Source organism: Rattus rattus, chromosome 8, assembly GCF_011064425.1.
Source record: "Rattus rattus isolate New Zealand chromosome 8, Rrattus_CSIRO_v1, whole genome shotgun sequence".
NCBI lineage: Eukaryota > Metazoa > Chordata > Mammalia > Rodentia > Muridae > Rattus > Rattus rattus.
This window is the reverse complement of record NC_046161.1, coordinates 39,324,505-39,342,027: the sequence shown is the minus strand read 5'-3', so window position 1 is coordinate 39,342,027 and position 17,523 is coordinate 39,324,505. Positions and strand designations below refer to the sequence as shown.

Below are 17,523 nucleotides of genomic sequence, written 5' to 3'. Positions count from 1 at the left end.
CCATCAAACCTTAGCGTGATCCTTGGATCCCAAAAGAATGACACACTCTCACCCCAGAGGGAGGTCGCTGCTTTTGTTGTCGCTGTTGCTGGGCTCCTGTTGTTTGGAGGCGGAGCTGAGCCCACAAAACCTTTTTAAAACATTGTGCATATTTTGTGATGAGCCCATAAGTGTTCTGACCTCTTCTGAGGATTAATAAATAGAACTGTTCTTTGATGATTGGTCTGTGGATCCCAAGATCAAAACTACATGGCTACAGTTTTTCTCTGGTCTATTGCCTATAATCTAGAAACTCCTTCAAAAAAGCATGTTTAAAAAAAAAAAATAGGTACTGCGAGACGTGTGTAAATTGTAGGAGAAACTTGGCTCCTGTGTGGCTACAGGTAAAATCAGGGCAGCACAGCAAATGTCTTTAAACCTGAGTGATAGCAAGTTCAGCCAGGTATGATCAACACCGAAGCTAGCATGGGAGGCCTCAGGTTCAAGGCCGATCTAGGCTACATGGGGAAATCCTATGACGAACCCTAAGATGGCTCAGTGCTCAGCCCCTGCTGTCAAGCCTGGCGAGCTGAATTATGTCCCCAGAACCCATGTGGTAGAAGGGGAGATCTGACTCCCAAAAGTTATCCTCTTACCTCCACCCACATCCCACAGCACTTGAAAAAAAGCCTAAGTTTAGGGCAGGGAAGTGGGCAGGAGCCATTGGCCATAGACAGACAGTGGTAGACTGCTTGCCTGCTTAGCAGTTGTAAGACCTTAGGTTTGAGTCAATAAAATCATAAATAAATAAAACGGTTCCTTTCCCTTTGTGCGTAGGGCATTGGTTGCTACATGTTCCGAATTGATGACTCGGAGGTAGTGGATGCCACCATGCATGGAAATGCGGCACGCTTCATCAATCACTCTTGTGAGCCTAACTGCTACTCCCGGGTCATCAATATTGATGGGCAGAAGCACATTGTCATCTTCGCTATGCGTAAGATCTACCGGGGGGAGGAGCTCACCTATGACTATAAGTTCCCTATTGAGGACGCCAGCAACAAGCTACCCTGCAACTGTGGCGCCAAAAAATGCCGGAAGTTCCTGAACTAAAGCTGCTCATCTTCCTGTGATGGAGTACCAGGACCCCGGGCCACCTAAAGCCATGCTGAAGGACATCCCAGCACTCCAGAGCTCCAAGGATTGAGCGGGCAGTCGAGGGTCCTCTGGCTGAGCACCCTAGTGTCCACATGCACATCATGTGATCATAGTCTTGGAGAGAGAAGGGTCTCAAAGAGAAAAGTCCCCAGATGGCTTTCTCCCGGGGCCTCTCTGATTGTCGAAAGACCTGGGAAACTGGGTCCGGGAGATTTGCCTGCAGGGAGCATGCAGAGGGTTCCTTACAGTGGGCGATGGGGTCTGAGCGTGTCCTCAGAGAGCAGTTTGTCACCCTCATCTTAGCCCTCTCCCAAGCCCTAAGAGCGACGGGTCGGACAAGACCCCAGATACAGGGTTGGTGGGATCCCTGGTAGTTTGCCAGTTAGGCCAGGCCTGTGGCCATCTGTTGAACAGACAGATGGCCTGGTGGTTTTCCCTACTATCTGCCCACTTAAGAGTTCGCTTTGGTTGGGAGACAGGTTTCCTAGCACCTCTGGTGTCAAAGGCTGTCTTGGGGTTGTGCCAATTAATTACCAAACATTGAGCCTGTGGCTATAAGTGGGAGCGTTACCCTGTGAGCCTTACCGTAGCCAGTGACCTTTCTTGATGATAGGAGCGGCTTCCTCTCCATCCCTTCTCTTTACTCCCTTCTCCCCTCCTCCATCCTTCATCTGCTGCTTTCCCATTCTTCTTTCTGGGTAGCGGGAGCTCACCTCCCTGCTCGAGGACACTCCTACTCGGTACAGGAAGTGCCTACAGAGAGTCCCCTCACCTGTAAGCCCTCCAGGTGGGGAAGTGGGCAGGAGCCATTGGCCATAGCCAGACGGAGATTGGAGATCTCATAAAGCTCCATTGAGAGTTTTAAAGAGACATATGTAGCAAGGTTTTTTTTTAACAAGAGGCTAAAGAATATTTAAATAGGATACAACAGCCAGAGTACAGTAGCCAGGATAAACGCTGGCCCTTCCTAGGCCAAGCTTACTTCCTTTCCCCTTCTGAAGACATAGGAAGATGAATTTCTAAAAGGTCAGTGTCCAACTGAAAGAACACTAATCAGATTTCAAGGCCCCAAACTTGGGGGACCCGACACACGTGCTGAGGGACCTCTGCCACCTGTGTGCAGCCCGTGGCTGAGCAAAGTTAATGACACTACTGCCCTGATTACTCCTTAGGATGTGGATAACCAGCAGCAAATGTTTCTTTCTTCCCCCAAGACAATGTCTTGAGCCTGTTAAATTAAGTCATTGGATTTTCCTCTGTTCTGTTTACAGTTTACTATTTAAGGTTTTATAAATGTAAATATATTTTGTATATTTTTCTATGCGAAGCACTTCATAGGGAGAAGCACTTATGACAAGGCTATTTTTTAAACCGTGGTATTATCCTAATTTAAAAGAAGATCGGTTTTTAATGACTTTTTATTTTCATAGGATGAAGTTAGAGAAAATATTCAGCTGTCCACACAAAGTCTGGTTTTTCCTGCCCAGCTTCCCCCTGGAAAGTGTACTTTTTGTTGTTCCATGTGTAGCTCGTTTGTGCCCATTGACATAAATGTTCCTTGGGTCTGCTCTTTATAGTAATTGAGAAGGAAGGTCACCCGCTCCACTAGGCCACTGCCCTCCATGGCCAAGGGATGAGGGTACAGAACCCTGGCCCACCAGTTCCTCCTCTTTGCTGCATTGCCCCTCTCCCTCTGGGTCGGCTCCAGAGCGCGAGCAGCAGGCTCCATTCGCTCCCCTTTCTCTTTCTGAGTTAGCAACCAAGAAGCTGCAACTTGACCCTTGCCATCTCTATCTGCCTCACAGACCAACCATCTCCTTTCCTTCTCTGCCCACCAAGTCCTTGTACCTACAAAGAACCCACTGACCGCCTCCTGCCCTCTCGGGGGCAGCCTGTTGAACCTGAAGCACAGTATGACCACTCACGATCAAGCAGATCTCTGCGCCTGCCACAAGGTTTCAGGGTAGCGTAGTCCAGGTGGAGGGCAGGGCACCCTTTCTCTTATGGAAGTCAGCAAAGCAATATGATGCAGCCCAGAACTCTGCCAGGACTCGTGGCTCTGCTGTGCCTTCCATTCTGGGCTCCCTTTCCTTCCGTGACCTTAAGAACTTTGTCTGGTGGCTTTGCTGGAACATCGTCACTGTTTCCACTGTGGGAAGCCCAGCACTGTGGCCAGGATGGCAGAGTCCCTTGTCATCATGGAGAAGTGCCAGCAGGGGACTGGGGAAAAGCACTCTACCCAGACCTCACCTCCCACCCTCCTTTTGCCCATGAACAAGATGCTGTGGCCCAAGGGGTTCCACTAGTGTCTGGTTTCCTTTCTTATTGCACTGTGTGAGGTTTTTTTGTAAATCCTTGTATTCCTATTTTTTTTTATGAAAAAAAAAATGTAAGCTGCATTTGTTACTGAATTGATTAATGCACTGATGGGTCATGCGTTCATCTTGAGAGAGACCCAAAGGCCAGTCAGAGGGTGGGGGGAACTCAGCTAACAGACCTAGTTACTGCCCTGCTAGGCCATGCTGTACTGTGAGCCCCCTCCTCATCCTCTTTCTACAACCCCAATCCCTGAGGATGGGGGGAACCCACCTTTCCTCCTCCTCCAGCTGGTTTGCCTTGCCCGCCCACCCACTGTCAACCACAGAGATGAGAAATTCCTCTTTCAGCTCAGCCTTGAGTCCATTGCCAAAATTCAGCATACCTGCCAGCAACTTGGGGGATAAGCCAGAGTATCCCCACAAGCGGGAGAGAAGGCAACAAAACAGAAGGCACAGCTGTCTCCAAAACACATCTGCTTTGTTTTGAAAGTGACCAGGAGAACCTCTGCACAGAAGTGCAGGTTGAGGACTTTGCGCTGGGTCATTCCCAAGAATCCCCCAAGGGGCAACCCACAGCCCCAGGAGTGACAGCTGCGGACCTCATAGGTTCTTGGAGAGCCGGCTCACCTCGGCTTTGCTGCTAGAACCTGTTGTGGCTGCATTTCCTGGTGGCCAACGACAACTGTGTAACCAGAATAGCTGCATGGCACTGACCCTTTGGTCGGAACTTGGTCCCTGGGCTCCTTCATTGCTGCCCACTATGTCCAGCACAACCCCTCCCTGTTTTTAAACCAATCGCAATTAAGGAGGAAACCCTGGCACTTCTTAGGTTTTCAACCCAAACTCCTTTGCCAGGACCCAGCTCACCTCTGTCATCCCCCGGCCAATCCAATAGGCACCGTGCAGCAACCTCGATTTAGAAAAAAAAAAAAAAAAAAAAAAAAGAAAAAAAAAACTAAAAATAACTTTAAAAAAATATACAACACACATACAAAAAAAAATCTCTTAATGAATGTATCTTTCTAAAGGACTGACGCTCAATCAAATACCTGAAAATACTAGAGGTCACAGCCTCAGATGTTAACTTTTATTGGATTTGGGATTCTTTTTCATAGAAACCAAGTTGTTTTTTGTTGTTGTTGTTGTTGTTATTGTTGTTGTTGTTTTTTAAGGAAAAGCGGGTCATTGCAAAGGGCTGGGTGTAATTTTACGTTTCCTTTCCTTCGTTTTAAAGCAATACAAAGTTACTAAGCAGATAGTTTTGTGCCGAATCATGAACACCAGTCAAGTCTCACACTCTGAAAACGTGCGGACCTTTTCGTTTGTTTGTTTGTTTTGGTTTTCAAATAAATATAAATATATATATATATAGGAACTAATATAGGAATGCACCATTGTAATGAAGCCTAGTTCAGTCCACGGCTTTTACTTCTCTTAACACTATAGATAAGGATCGTGTGACAGTCGCTAGTCAAGGCAGGGAAGTGTCAGGCTCCGGTGACGCTGGCACCGCACTTGGATACCAGGCGCCCACGCAGAGCAGAGCTGGTGTCACCTGGGTTCTTCCTGCCTGTGAATGTTGCCAGTCGGTACCTGTACTCCTCTCTACTTTTGGTTATGAATGTTGGGGTCACCACCTGCATTTAGGGGGAAATTGTGTTCTGTGCTTTCTGGTATCTTGTTCCGAGGTACACTAGTTCTGTCTTTCAACCAAGAAAAAAAAATAGACTTGTGGTTTTTTTTGTTTTGTTTTGTTTTGTTTTTTGTTTTCTTGAACTTTAACGGTCTCCTTAGCAAATACAGGTAGTTGAGTAATTGTTTCACGAGCTGAACAGTGACAAGCTTCATTTCTAGAATAAGACATTTCTCTACAGCTGTGTCATGTACAATGGATCTTCTGGGGTTTTTTTTTTTTTTTTTTTTTTGTTTTGTTCTGCTTCCTTTTTTTCCTTGTGTTCTTCCAAGCTTCTGGTTAGAGACAAAATGGGGTGGGGGGGAAGGAAAATATGTCTAAAGTCCATCAGTGTTAACTCCCTGAGACAGGGATGAAGGAAAATACTTTAATAGTTCAAAAAAAAAATAATGCTGAAAGCTCTCTACGAAAGACTGAATGTAAAAGTAAAAAGTGTACATAATTGTAAAAACAAAAAAGGAGTTTTTAAACATGTTTATTTTCTATGCACTTTTTTTTATTTAAGTGATAGTTTAATTAATAAACATGTCAAGTTTATTGCTGTGCTCTGCCGAGCTTCCTTTTGGCCTTGGGGGTGGGGTGGAGAGGGAGGGGCTTGTGAATGGGTTACCTAGTGCCTTCCCAGCTCCCTTCTGTAAGATGGACTCGCTCAGCCAACTCCTTTGTCTGGAGTGTCCTCCTTCAGTAAGCGGTGACGGTTGTCCAGCACCCCAGCTTCTATCCTGGATAGAAGGGCTGTGTTACTATGTGCCTATCTCATTTAATAGAAGGTTACAACGTAGTGGTTTTCAAACAGACTATAATAAAATGAAAGCATATGGGTACCTTCCCTCTCTGCTCCACCTTAAAGCTGAAACAGGGTTTGTTAATTCCATGGGGGGTGGGGTGCGGGAGTGGTGAGGGTTCAGTTGGGAAATACTGAAAACCAGCCAGCCAGGTCATCAACCCTGTCTGCTGAACCAGATTGGAAGGCACCACTCTGTACTTGAGGCGGGCCGGAACAGAACCTCCTCCATTCATAGCATCTGCCAGCTGGAGGCTCTACCCTGTCCCCACCATCTTCCTCCATCTACCCACTGAGTTACTGGTTGGGACTTTGGAGCTAAGCATCATGGGGACTCCAAATGATCAGGCAGTGCTGCAGGCCATCCTCAACCCTAATACCCCCTTTGGAGATGTTGTTGGATTGCACCTGGAAGAAACAGAGGAGGGAGATGAAGGTAAGTCCTTGACGTTGGCGTCTACCCCTCTGTAGGCTACCTGGCAGGTCTCTGATAATTCCTACGGGACATGGTGAAGCCGGACCCCTCATTCTATCTTTACAGGTTATTTCAGAGACTGAAGTCTGAGAGGTCCTCTGAATTTCAGTGTGTGGGTCAGGTGTTGGCAGGAGTGGATCTGCCAAAGGGAAGCCAGAGTTTCTGTCATTCAGTCCCATACCTCTAAGTCTACCACTAAGATCTTCCGTGATCCAAGCTTATCTGTGCTGGCTTAAGTCAGACACTGAAATCTTTGACAGGATGTCACACCCACCCTCTCCACAGCAAGGATGGATCCTGGCATAGCAGGCAGAGTTTCATTTGTTGCGCACTATTATAAGCTAGACACTGAGCTAGCTAGGGGGACAGCATAGTCGTTGCCTGATAATGAAGATGGTTGGAGCTTTGCTTCTGCAAGAGTGAAGCCTGAACCTTACCAAAGCTTTAGAGTGAAAATCGAAAAATGGATCTGGAGTAATTTTCATGATCTGGGGTGGCCTTTGTGTCAGAGTGTGTGTAAAGCAAAATGAGGAGAAGCCAGAAAGCAAAAGGAAAAGGTTCAGATCTAAGCTCGACACCCTGGGGCTGAGGTCCAGAGCAAGTCACCAGTGTACAAGTCGCTGAACTTCTCTTGGCCAAGGAGAACCGCCCAGTGCTCCTTTCTCAGGTCTCTTAGCCATGTTAGTTCCCAGTTTTACTGACCTCAGCTATTATCCCCGACTCTGAAAGTTACCTCACTATGACCCACACCCAGTCAGCTCATTCAGGTGTCATAAAGCCAAAGCCCAAAGTGGGTTTCCATTTTCTCCCGTACCATGCACGTGTTCCCCACCTTGTTTCCTCCCTGGTGCAGATGGAGTTTTCCCTCAAGCACAGTTGGAGCAATCCAAGGCCCTGGAGTTGCAGGGAGTGAGGGCAGCAGAAGCTGGGGACCTCCACACAGCCCTGGAGAGGTTTGGCAAAGCCATTAGCCTGCTACCTGAGAGAGCCTCTGCGTACAACAACCGTGCCCAAGTGAGGCGGCTCCAGGGGGATGTAGCAGGTAAGGGGAAGACACCAGAGATACTCCACAGAAAGGACACCCTCCCATGAAGGGCTGAGATGAGTTGGCTGTGGGTGGAGAGCTGAGGAACAGACACTAAACTCCCTGACACCCATGTTCTTACCTATAAAATCCAAGACAGTAGGGGTTCTGCTAGCTTCATGAGACTATATGAGAATCAAGAGTCTGCATTCTGCTCGTGGATTTAAGGGAACATTTAATAAGAGCCTTCTAGGCAGCGGTAGGCTTGACGTGGAGGGCATGAGAATAAAACATTTATATAGCAGTTGTGCACTCAACTAGGCTGTAGTAACAATCCTCATGACCCCACCCCCCTCGCAAGTGTATATATTGTCATTCTGTTTTGGAGATGAAGAAAAGGAACCGTACAGAGGTTGAGTAGCTCCCTCATTATCCTCCACACAAGAAGTGGCTGAGCTACACTATGAACACAGGTGGTGGGGCTCTAGATCCCATGAAGCTGTCCTCCAGAGAGCTCATAATTAGGTGACAGTAGCCAGATGTGAGAGGAGGCAGCTCAGGGACGTGTTCCTGAAGGGCAAGTTCTGAAAGCTGAGCAAGGAGTCGATACAGCCTCTAGGGACCTAGAAAGAATGCACGAGCCTGGGAAGCTTCAGATCTCCAGGCTGGAGGGAGCAGTCACTGTGGAAGGGTGGAAAGATGAGCCTTTCGAAGGTGGACGGAAACCCAGGGGTGACAAACGACAAGTGTCAGATGTGTCAGTGGTTGCCACTTGGGGATTTGGCCTGGGCAGGGAAGGTAACTGGATCAAATCTGATGTATTCGGTTTCTGTGGCTAGAATGGAATCGTAGGATAGAGGGTACAGTCATAGGAGTTGGAGCCCAGGCCGAAGCAGAGGCCTGATAGTGAAACGGGTCCTAGATATGACTAGTTGGTGGGGTGTTCCTACAACCTAAACTAGAGGATTTGGACTCCATCCTAACAACAGTAGGAGGTAGCCCAAGAACTCTTTTTGGAGGCTTGTCTGCCAGAGGTTGTTGGGGACAACCTACAGATGGAAAGCCCAAAGACGCAGAGGTAACACCACTCGGAAAGGCTTGGATTTCCGCAGACTCGCTGTGAAGCGGGAAACTGAGCTGCTCCCAGAGCTGTCCCGTCTGCAGTATGGACGGTAGGGAGCATAGCACTACTGTGTTTCCTGAACTAGAACCACCAAGGAAAGCTCAGCCTTTCCCCACGATGGTGCTGAGCAATGCAGGGGCCCTGGCAGCCCCTTTAGGAGACCAGAGAATATGAACTGAAGCAGGGTCCAAAGAAAGCAGCTGGTGAACTTAACAGAAACCTTAAGCTGGCTGCCTGAGGTTCCAGGATGAGTTCTGAGACTCAAGTACGTTCCTCTGAGAATCACAAAAATAAAACAGTGCAGCCAGCTCCGGCTCCATGACCTCCTGCCAATGAAATAAGATACAGAGGAACGAAGACCGTGGAGATAATGAAGAAGAAAATGAGGAAAACGCGGCTTTCATAGCCCGCATTGGCAAAGAGGAGAGTGCCTGTAGCAGGAAACAGTTGTGTAGCTAATGGTATATTTTTTTTAACTCTAGGATTCAGAGTGGAGCACCAAGCACACAGTAGGTGCTAGGCTTCACTTGTGTGAGCCACAGCTATTTGGCGGTTGGCAGATCCAGTAACACAATAACCAAATCCTCTAGACAACATTCAGGTTTGGGAACAAGAGCCATGGACTTTGATCTCAGTTCTGCCCTTGGGCGGCCCCCAAGCCTGTTCAAGCAACCCTTCATCTCAGTGTCAGAAATAATCCCTGGTTGTTTAAAAATCTGCCGCACGAAGGCGGGTTCTGAAAGGCGGGGATGGGCTGCTCGGCAGGTGGGCTGGGGCTCGGTTGCCCACACCCAGCTGACCCGCGCTCTCTCCCGGTCGGCCCTCAGGCGCCCTAGAGGACTTGGAGCGCGCGGTGACGTTGAGCGGCGGCCGGGGTCGCGCCGCCCGCCAGAGCTTCGTGCAGCGCGGGCTGCTGGCACGATTTCAGGGTCGGGACGACGATGCCCGCAGAGACTTCGAGCAGGCGGCGAGACTGGGCAGCTCGTTCGCACGGCGCCAGTTGGTGCTGCTCAATCCGTACGCCGCGCTGTGCAATCGCATGCTGGCCGACATGATGGGGCAGCTGCGCGCGCCCAGCAACGGGCGCTGAACGCGGCTCGCTAGATGATGAAGGGGGGACCCTGACCCAACCAGAACCCAATAAAACTTGCGGGACTCTCTGACTGCATCTGCTCTGTGTCCGCCTGCTTACTTACCAGTCTCACAGTAGGGACCGTAGCGTGGGAGGGACAGGGCGGGGCTGGAGCGGATACCTGCGCTTGTTCGGCCAGCGATTGGTCCTGCCTGGCGCGGGCCCCGCCCTTGCAGCGTACTGCGGCGCTCAGCGACTTGAGCAATTGCTGGGGCTCTGCTCCAGGAGGGAGCCAGGTGAGCTGCCTCGAAAGCTGGATGCTCCAATGACCCCCGGGTCCGCGACGCTCTCTTGCTAGGCCCAATTCCATGTTGAACAGCTGAGATTGGAAAAGGGGTGCACGGCGAGATATGGGAGGGAGAGCCAAGGCCAGCAAGAAGTGAACCGGGTCAAGAGAAGGACGATCCTCTGGGGGGAAGGGGAAAGGGAACGGCCCGCGCTCGCGCCTGTTTGTCTGTCTTCTGTCTGTCTGTCTGTCTTGTCTGTCTGTCTTGTCTGTCTGCCTGCCTGCCTGCCTGCCTGCCTGCCTGCTGCCTGCCTGTGGTCATCTACTGTCAGTGCTGGCCTCTGTGCCCACACAGTGTCGTAGTGTGCCCATAGGTCTCTTCCTTTGGGTCTTTCTGATTGTGCCTATTTGTGCCCGTGTCCTGGCCACTGTGGACCAGTCTACATCAGTGCACGGTAAATTACTGCAGGAATTGCTAGGCCTACATGGTTGGTACCCTTCTCTCAGCAGCCTGGAGGCCAGTCCCTGATCACCATGGAGTTGCCTCTAAGCCAAGCTACGCTCCGGCATACTCTGCTGCTCCTGCCTGCCCTCTTAAGTTCAGGTACACCCCTGTTCATCCTTTGACTAAACATTTAAGGGTCCAGAGCCCTTCTTTGCCCTCCTTGCTTGCATCTCCTCTCAAAATCCCTACTCCAGGCTCCAGGGCTGGGTTCTCCTATCCCCATTTCCCTACCATAAGTCCTGGTGGGAGAAACCAGCTGCCCTGTCTCTTGGCCTGCTGCCTTTCTGTAACTGGACCTCACCCTGGTCTCTCCAAGCCCCTCCCAGAGGCTGCCTGCTGTGTTCCAGGTCAAGGAGAGCTGGCGCCACAAATTGATGGTCAGACCTGGGCTGAGAGAGCACTTAGGGAGAATGAGCACCATGCTTTCACCTGTCGGGTTGCAGGGGGTTCTGCCACTCCCCGATTAGCCTGGTACCTGGATGGACAGCTACAGGAGGCTACCACCTCGCGACTCCTGAGTGTGGGCGGGGACGCCTTCTCTGGAGGTACCAGCACTTTCACTGTCACTGCCCAGCGCTCCCAACATGAGCTTAACTGCTCCCTGCAGGACCCAGGGAGTGGCCGGCCAGCCAATGCCTCTGTCATTCTCAATGTGCAATGTAAGTATCCCTGAGGTGGGCAGAGGAGAGGCATTCCTGGACCCCAAGCAGAACTTTTTTTGGGTTTTATATCTTCTGTTTTGAGACAGTCTTACTACATCACCTAGGTTGGCCTCAAACTTGTGAATCTCCTGCCTCAGCCTCCTGAGTGCTGAGGTTACTCGTATGTGTGACACATTTAACTTTGACAGGACACTCATAAACACTTTATGAGGGAATTTCCATTTTCATCCCTACTTTACAAATGAGAAACTGAGACGCAAACAGGTTAAGCAGTCTGCCCAGTGTCATACACAATTAAGAACTAGGTCCAGGATACAAATCTAGACCCTTTCAGACTTTTTTCAAGGGTGACTTTGAGGGCTGGAGAGATGGCTCCGTGGTTAAGAGCACTGACTGCTCCTCCAGAGGTCCTGAGTTCAATTCCCAGCAACCACATGGTGGTTCACACTCATCTGTAATGAGATCTGATGCCTTCTTCTGGTGTGTCTGAAGACAGCTACAATGTACTCATACATGAAATAAAGAAATTTTTTTTAAAGGTTACTTTGAACTTCTAATCTTCTTGCTTCTACCTCCCTAATGCAGAGATCATAGGGTTATGCCATATGAGGACCAAACCCAGGACCTTGCACATGATAGGCAAGCACTCTACCATCTGAGCTATGAGCTATATCCCCAGCCCAGGTTTTTAAATTTTAAGACAGCCTTATTACGTATCTAAGAGTGGCCCCAAACTGGAAATCCCCCTGCCTCTGCTTCCACTGAGCCACATCCTGTGACTATTCTTTTTTCTTTTTCTTTTTCTGGTTTTTCAAGACAGGGTTTCTCTATTAACTGCCCTGGCTGTCCTGGAACTTTTGTAGACCCGGAAGCTTTGTAGACCTTGAACTCACAGTGGTCCTCATGCCTGTGCCTCTTGAGTGCTGGGATTAAAGGTGTGCACCACCACTGCCCAGCAAAGTCTTGTTTTTAAACTTATATTTTGTATTTTTATTTATTTTTTGAATGTAGGTGTGCTCCGTCTGCATGTACACCTGCCTGCCAGAAGAGGGCATCAGAACTCTTTATAGATGGTCATGAGCCACCATGTGGTGGCTGGGAATTGAACTCAGGACCAGTCAGTTTAATTCAGGAATTGAACTCAGGAGCAGCCAGTGTTCTTAACTGCTGAGCCATCTCACCAGCCCATGGCTGTCTACACTTCCTCACTGTGAATTGATACTGTACCAGCAGACCCTGCTGTCTGTTCCTTGATGTTCTTTCTGAGGAGAGGTCCAGGCCCTTGCTCCCATCCATATGTGGGAAGAAAGGGTCAGCGTAGGAGGCTGTAATGAAAGCAGACTATTCTTTGCTCTGCTCTAGTCAAACCAGAGATTGCCCAGGTTGGAGCCAAGTACCAGGAAGCTCAGGGCCCAGGCCTTCTGGTTGTCCTGTTTGCCCTGGTACGGGCCAACCCACCTGCCAATGTCACATGGATTGACCAGGATGGGCCAGTGACTGTCAATGCCTCTGACTTCCTGGTGCTGGATGCCCAGAACTATCCCTGGCTCACCAACCACACTGTGCAGCTGCAGCTCCGAAGCCTGGCACACAACCTCTCGGTGGTGGCCACCAACGATGTGGGTGTCACCAGCGCCTCACTTCCAGCTCCAGGTGAGCAACCAGTGTGACAAACCCTCAGGTAGGCGCGGGGGTCCTGGAATGGGAAGGGAAGGCTTGTTGCCCTGTGGGTAGATCCCGTGAATGAGAGTAGTTGGATTTGTGGCATGTCAGGGTGGGGTGCTGCTCGTGTGGAAACTAACAAGTGGACAATCTTCAGGGCTCCTGGCCACACGGATAGAAGTGCCACTGCTGGGCATCGTTGTGGCTGGAGGACTTGCCTTGGGCACTCTAGTGGGGTTCAGTACCTTGGTGGCCTGCCTGGTCTGCAGGAAAGAGAAGAAAACAAAAGGTAGGGCCAGAGGCAGTGGAGGCCAGGGGTGGGGAAGAGGAACAGTGAAGTCGGAGGGTGAGCAGCAGGCAGAGTGGGCAGAGCACTTGCAGGGGGAGACTGTGGGTGAGACTGCATGCCTTGCAGGAGGCAGAGATGGATGCTGCATGCCTTGCAGGAGGAGGCACCAGAAAGGGATCTCTGGTCCCAGGGCCAGGAATGGGCATTTGATAGACTCTTGGCTCAGGGGTCTTGAGTCAGTCTGAAAGGGCAGGGGGCAGAGCCCAGGATGGGAGGTCACACTGACTCTGTGACATGGTTTCTTTGTCCTCAGGCCCCTCCCGGCGTCCTTCTCTGATATCTAGGTAACACTTCCTGGGGCTGGGCAGATGGGCTAATCTAAAATACAAGCCACTGGATTTTAAAGTAAAGGGCAGTTGGCAACCTGGGATTTCTAGGTTGCCTGGATTGAGCCTCAAAGCAGGCTACATATCTGCTGGTACCAGGGTCTATCTTAGCTTTTGTCCATCCTGTAGTGACTCCAATAACCTGAAACTGAATAATGTGCGCCTGCCCCGGGAGAACATGTCCCTCCCATCCAACCTTCAGCTCAATGACCTCACTCCGGATCTCAGAGGTACGCCGGGCCCAGAGACACCCTGTTTCTTGGGGGACATGTCCCATTAGGCAAAACCTTGTCCTGTGCACCACTCCCTTTGACACCCGCAGGGAAAGCAACAGAGCGGCCAATGGCTCAGCATAGCAGCCGTCCAGAGCTTCTAGAAGCAGAGCCTGGTGGCCTCCTCACCAGCCGAGGTACTGAGCAGAGACCTCTTGTTCCCTCCACCTCCTCTCTCCATCCCCGTGCTCCTGAATGCTGGCAGCAGAAAGGGCTTCCCCAAGCTCCAGAGAATGAGGGTTGCTAATCCCCTGGCATCTCTGACCCACAGGCTTCATCCGTCTCCCAATGTTGGGCTACATCTACCGTGTGTCCAGCGTAAGCAGTGATGAGATTTGGCTCTGAGCTTGAGAGTGAGGCAGACGGCCCAGGTGGCCTGTGGACTCCCCAGAGTGACCACCCCAGCATCTTCTTCAAGCTTCCCTCTGCCTGGCCCTGTTGTGACCATGAAGAAACCATGTCACTGCCATCTGGCCTGCCTGGCAAGGATACCTGTGGGTCATGCATGTGTATGTCATTGCACTCTAACCTGCAAGGCATGGGTACCCTTGGCAAGGCCACGGGTCAGAACTAAGCCCCTTGCACTCACTCAGTTTGGGGCCCTGCATGTGATAACCTGGTCCAGGCAGACGGAACTCTGGCCAGGTGTTTTTAGATGTCACCCGACACCTAAAAGACGGGCCTATTTATTATACGTCCCATGCCAGTATCCATTGCACCTTGTGTGCAGAGAGATGCCTATGCAGGGGACAGGAGGGTCCCCGCACAACTCAGATGACAGCCTTCCTTTGCTATGCAGCCTTGTTCCCTCAGGGAAAACATAGCCCCTGCTATTGTATAGAACCAAATTGCCCTTTGCTCAGGAACCAGCCCCTCACCCAGGGACCTGGCCAAGCACAAATTCGTCCCTTTTGCTGCAACATATCTTTCTACCCTTCTGTCCCCACTTCCTCTTGGTCATCATAGGTCATACCCTAGACCTTCTTCACTGAGTATTAGACCTCCATTGGCTGGGGCCCATGGGTGCCAGCCTTTGGTGTTAGCACAAGATGAACAAGAAGAGGTGACAGGAGGGCTGGCTCCCAAGACAGCATGTGGCAATGTATCATTTTGTACAGTGTCCTCATATTAAGCACATTCTCCAGGAGCGAGGAGGGCCCAGGGCCTTCTTGGGTTCCCCATGTTTGGCCTTCAGCAATTCACTGTGAGTGTTCTGAGCACTCAGGGTTGGTGGTTTCCTCTCTGCATGTCTCTTCCCACCATGCAGCCACATTCCTGACCAAACCTGGCTGCCCCATCCTATTCTTCTGGGGATGATCACAGTGGGTATAGAACCCAACAGCACCAGAAGCTTTAGGGGAACAGAGGGAGCAGGAGCCCACACAGCTCTAAAGAGCTAAGAATACTTTTAAAAAAGCAACATGAAAATGGCAAGCAGCAGAGTATGGAGTCTATTTTCCTTTCTTCATATCTTGTTTGGTAATTTTTCTCGTGTTACCGGTGAGTACTGTGCTGCACACACAGTAAATTCCTTTGACCAAAAAAGTGTTTGTTCATTTCTTCAAGTTTTACTTGTGTTTGCTTTTTGAGACTCATGTAGTCTAGGCTAGCCTTGAATTCAGTATTGGACAGAGACAATGTGATCTTCTGATCCTCCTGCCTCCACTTCTCAAGTGCTGGGATTTAGCCATGTACTACCGCCCTGTGTTTTCCAAGTGTCTTTTAAAATGAACCCCACTTCCTCTATGGGGCCTGGTTGCCACATGTGCTCTGCCAGTGCATAAACGGTAGCCTTTTTTTCTTTTCTTTCTTTTTTTTTTTTTTTTTTTTGGACTTTTTCCGCAGATTTAGCCACAAAGTAGCAAGGGATAATGTCCAATACAGAAAAAAAATTTATGGATCTCTTCAGGAATTTCCATGTCACAACATCCTTGTGTAGCCAGTCTTCTCTGTATTAACTGAGTTTTCTTTCGTTTTTAAAGATTATTTATTTCATGTATGTGGGTACACTGTCGCTGTCTTCAGACACACCAGAAGAGGGCATCAGATCTCTTTACAGATGGTTGTGAGCCACCATGTGGTTGCTGGGAATTGAACTCAGCTCCTCCAGAAGAGCAGTCAGTGCTCTTAATCTCTGAGCCATCTCTTCAGTCCTTGGATGAGTTTTCAATTACACAGCAAGCACCTGGTTACCCACCAGGAGCAGCAGGATGTTAGTCTAATGTGGACCATTAATGGCCATAAGAGCTGTAGCTAAGCTGTAAGCTGTAGCTGCTCCCTGGAAACCTAATGGAGCATCTGAGCTATCACAGCATCCTTCCACTCCTCATGAGGCAAATTCTAACACTAATGGTAAGAAAGCAGAGCCCCTGGCCTAGTGTCAGAATGAGGCAGCAACACAGCCTCAGGGCTGATGTGATCACCGCTGGTTTGAGTTTGAAGACATGAGTCTGTGTGTGTTGGTCTGGCTGACAGTGGAGCCTTTCCTCCAATCCACTGTGGCCCCACTTTCTCCTGGTTAGTACATGGTTCCATTACTCATTCGGTTGTTTAAGCCCAAAATATCTCATTCTTGGTTCTACGTCTATTAGCATGTCTCTCGGAGAGGAGGGAATACTGAAGGATCAAAAATCTTGCTGGGTTTCCCTCCCCAGCATCTTAGTGATAGAGCACACTCTTTGGGGCTGGTCTTATTTCTCCATATTTGTCCTGGAGTCAATTAAGCCTGTTCAGTGAGGTCCCCATAAAAATTCCAAGGGCAGGGTCAGAACTTCCACATAGACAAAGGAAAATCCCTCATTCTCGTGCTGCTGGATTCCAATTCTCAGCCTGCATTTGTCTGTCATGGGAGGTGAGGAGGTGGGAGAGGAAGCCACAACCTTGATCGAAGTCCCTGCAGTGGGGGGTGAGGCTCTGCAACCCTCTTTTGCTCTCAGCACTGGGCCACAGCCACCTCCTAGATACTAACCTTTAAACTGCCATACACCAGTGTGTGCATGTGTGCATGCGTGTGCGTGCATACGTGCGTGCGTGCGTTCATGCAAGTGCATGTGGTTTACAGAAGACAAGTGTTGGTGGTTCTCTCCTTCCCCAACGTGAGTTCCAGGGACTGGACTCAGGTGGTCAGGCTGTGTGGTAAGCACCTTTGCCTGCTATGCCATCTTGCCAGCTCCTTCCCCATACTTTTGTATACTGTTGTGTTAATGTCCTTTGTTAAAAACATCTAGAATGGGGCTGGAGAGATGGCTTAGTGGTTAAGAGCACTGGCTGCTCTTCCAGAGGTCCTGAGTTCACATGGTGGCTCACAACCATTGGTAATGGGATCTGATGCCCTCTTCTGGTGTGTCTGAAGACAGTGCACTCATATATAAATCTTAAAAAAACCAAAAACCTAAAATGGTTTCAGGTTTCCTGGCTGGAGACCTGTTGATAACACTCCGAAATATTTCCTGAATCTGTCCTGCACTTCTACCCCACTTACGCAGCGCCTCCAAACACTACCACAGCCATGCAAGTTAGGAGTTCCCACAACCTGCTCCTCAGATTCAACATATCACGGAACCGGAGAAACACTTTTCCCAATTTCTCAGAAAAGATGTTCAAAGGATGCAGGTGAAGAGGAGAAGAGTGGGCATGGAGGCTCAGGCTGGTGGTGTAACCCCAGCATCCAGGAGGCAAAGGAAGAGGATAATGAGCTCATGCTAGCCTGAGCTTCACAGTGAATTGCAGACCAGTCTGGGCTGTACAGAGACCCAGTCTAAAATAAGGTTATTTTAAAATTCACAAAGTGGGTAAGAAGATGCATGACATCTTTGGGAACCTCTCTGCATCTGAC

At 49.7% G+C, this 17,523-nt stretch overlaps 3 protein-coding genes across 4 annotated transcripts in view; all 3 read left to right on the top strand.

The window, feature by feature from the left end:
* Kmt2a (lysine methyltransferase 2A) overlaps nt 1-5,685 on the top strand; it is a 79,783-nt gene extending 74,098 nt beyond the window's left edge. Inside the window, 1 exon segment of the mRNA XM_032910990.1 lies at nt 817-5,685. Within this exon segment, the coding sequence (XP_032766881.1) occupies nt 817-1,092 (276 nt within the window). The 3' untranslated portion in view covers nt 1,093-5,685.
* Nucleotides 5,686-5,849: 164 nt separating this feature from the next.
* Ttc36 (tetratricopeptide repeat domain 36) lies at nt 5,850-9,717 on the top strand. Its single transcript, XM_032910282.1, has 3 exons — nt 5,850-6,368; nt 7,261-7,449; nt 9,382-9,717. Exons 1-3 carry the CDS (start codon nt 6,260-6,262, stop codon nt 9,642-9,644), a joined length of 561 nt encoding a protein of 186 aa, XP_032766173.1. The 5' UTR covers nt 5,850-6,259; the 3' UTR covers nt 9,645-9,717.
* A 117-nt stretch (nt 9,718-9,834) lies between these two features.
* On the top strand, nt 9,835-14,433 carry Tmem25 (transmembrane protein 25). Of its 2 annotated transcripts, none has more exons than XM_032911386.1 (9): nt 9,835-9,922; nt 10,420-10,516; nt 10,765-11,076; nt 12,442-12,732; nt 12,899-13,030; nt 13,344-13,374; nt 13,546-13,646; nt 13,739-13,825; nt 13,960-14,433. In XM_032911386.1, the coding sequence occupies exons 2-9, from the start codon at nt 10,447-10,449 to the stop codon at nt 14,031-14,033; spliced, it is 1,098 nt and encodes a 365-aa protein (XP_032767277.1). In that variant the 5' UTR covers nt 9,835-9,922; nt 10,420-10,446; the 3' UTR covers nt 14,034-14,433. The 2 variants fall into 2 exon arrangements, with proteins under 2 accessions (XP_032767277.1, XP_032767278.1); XM_032911387.1 differs by having other exon boundaries at nt 9,855-9,922; nt 10,423-10,516.
* Nucleotides 14,434-17,523: the final 3,090 nt, after the last annotated feature.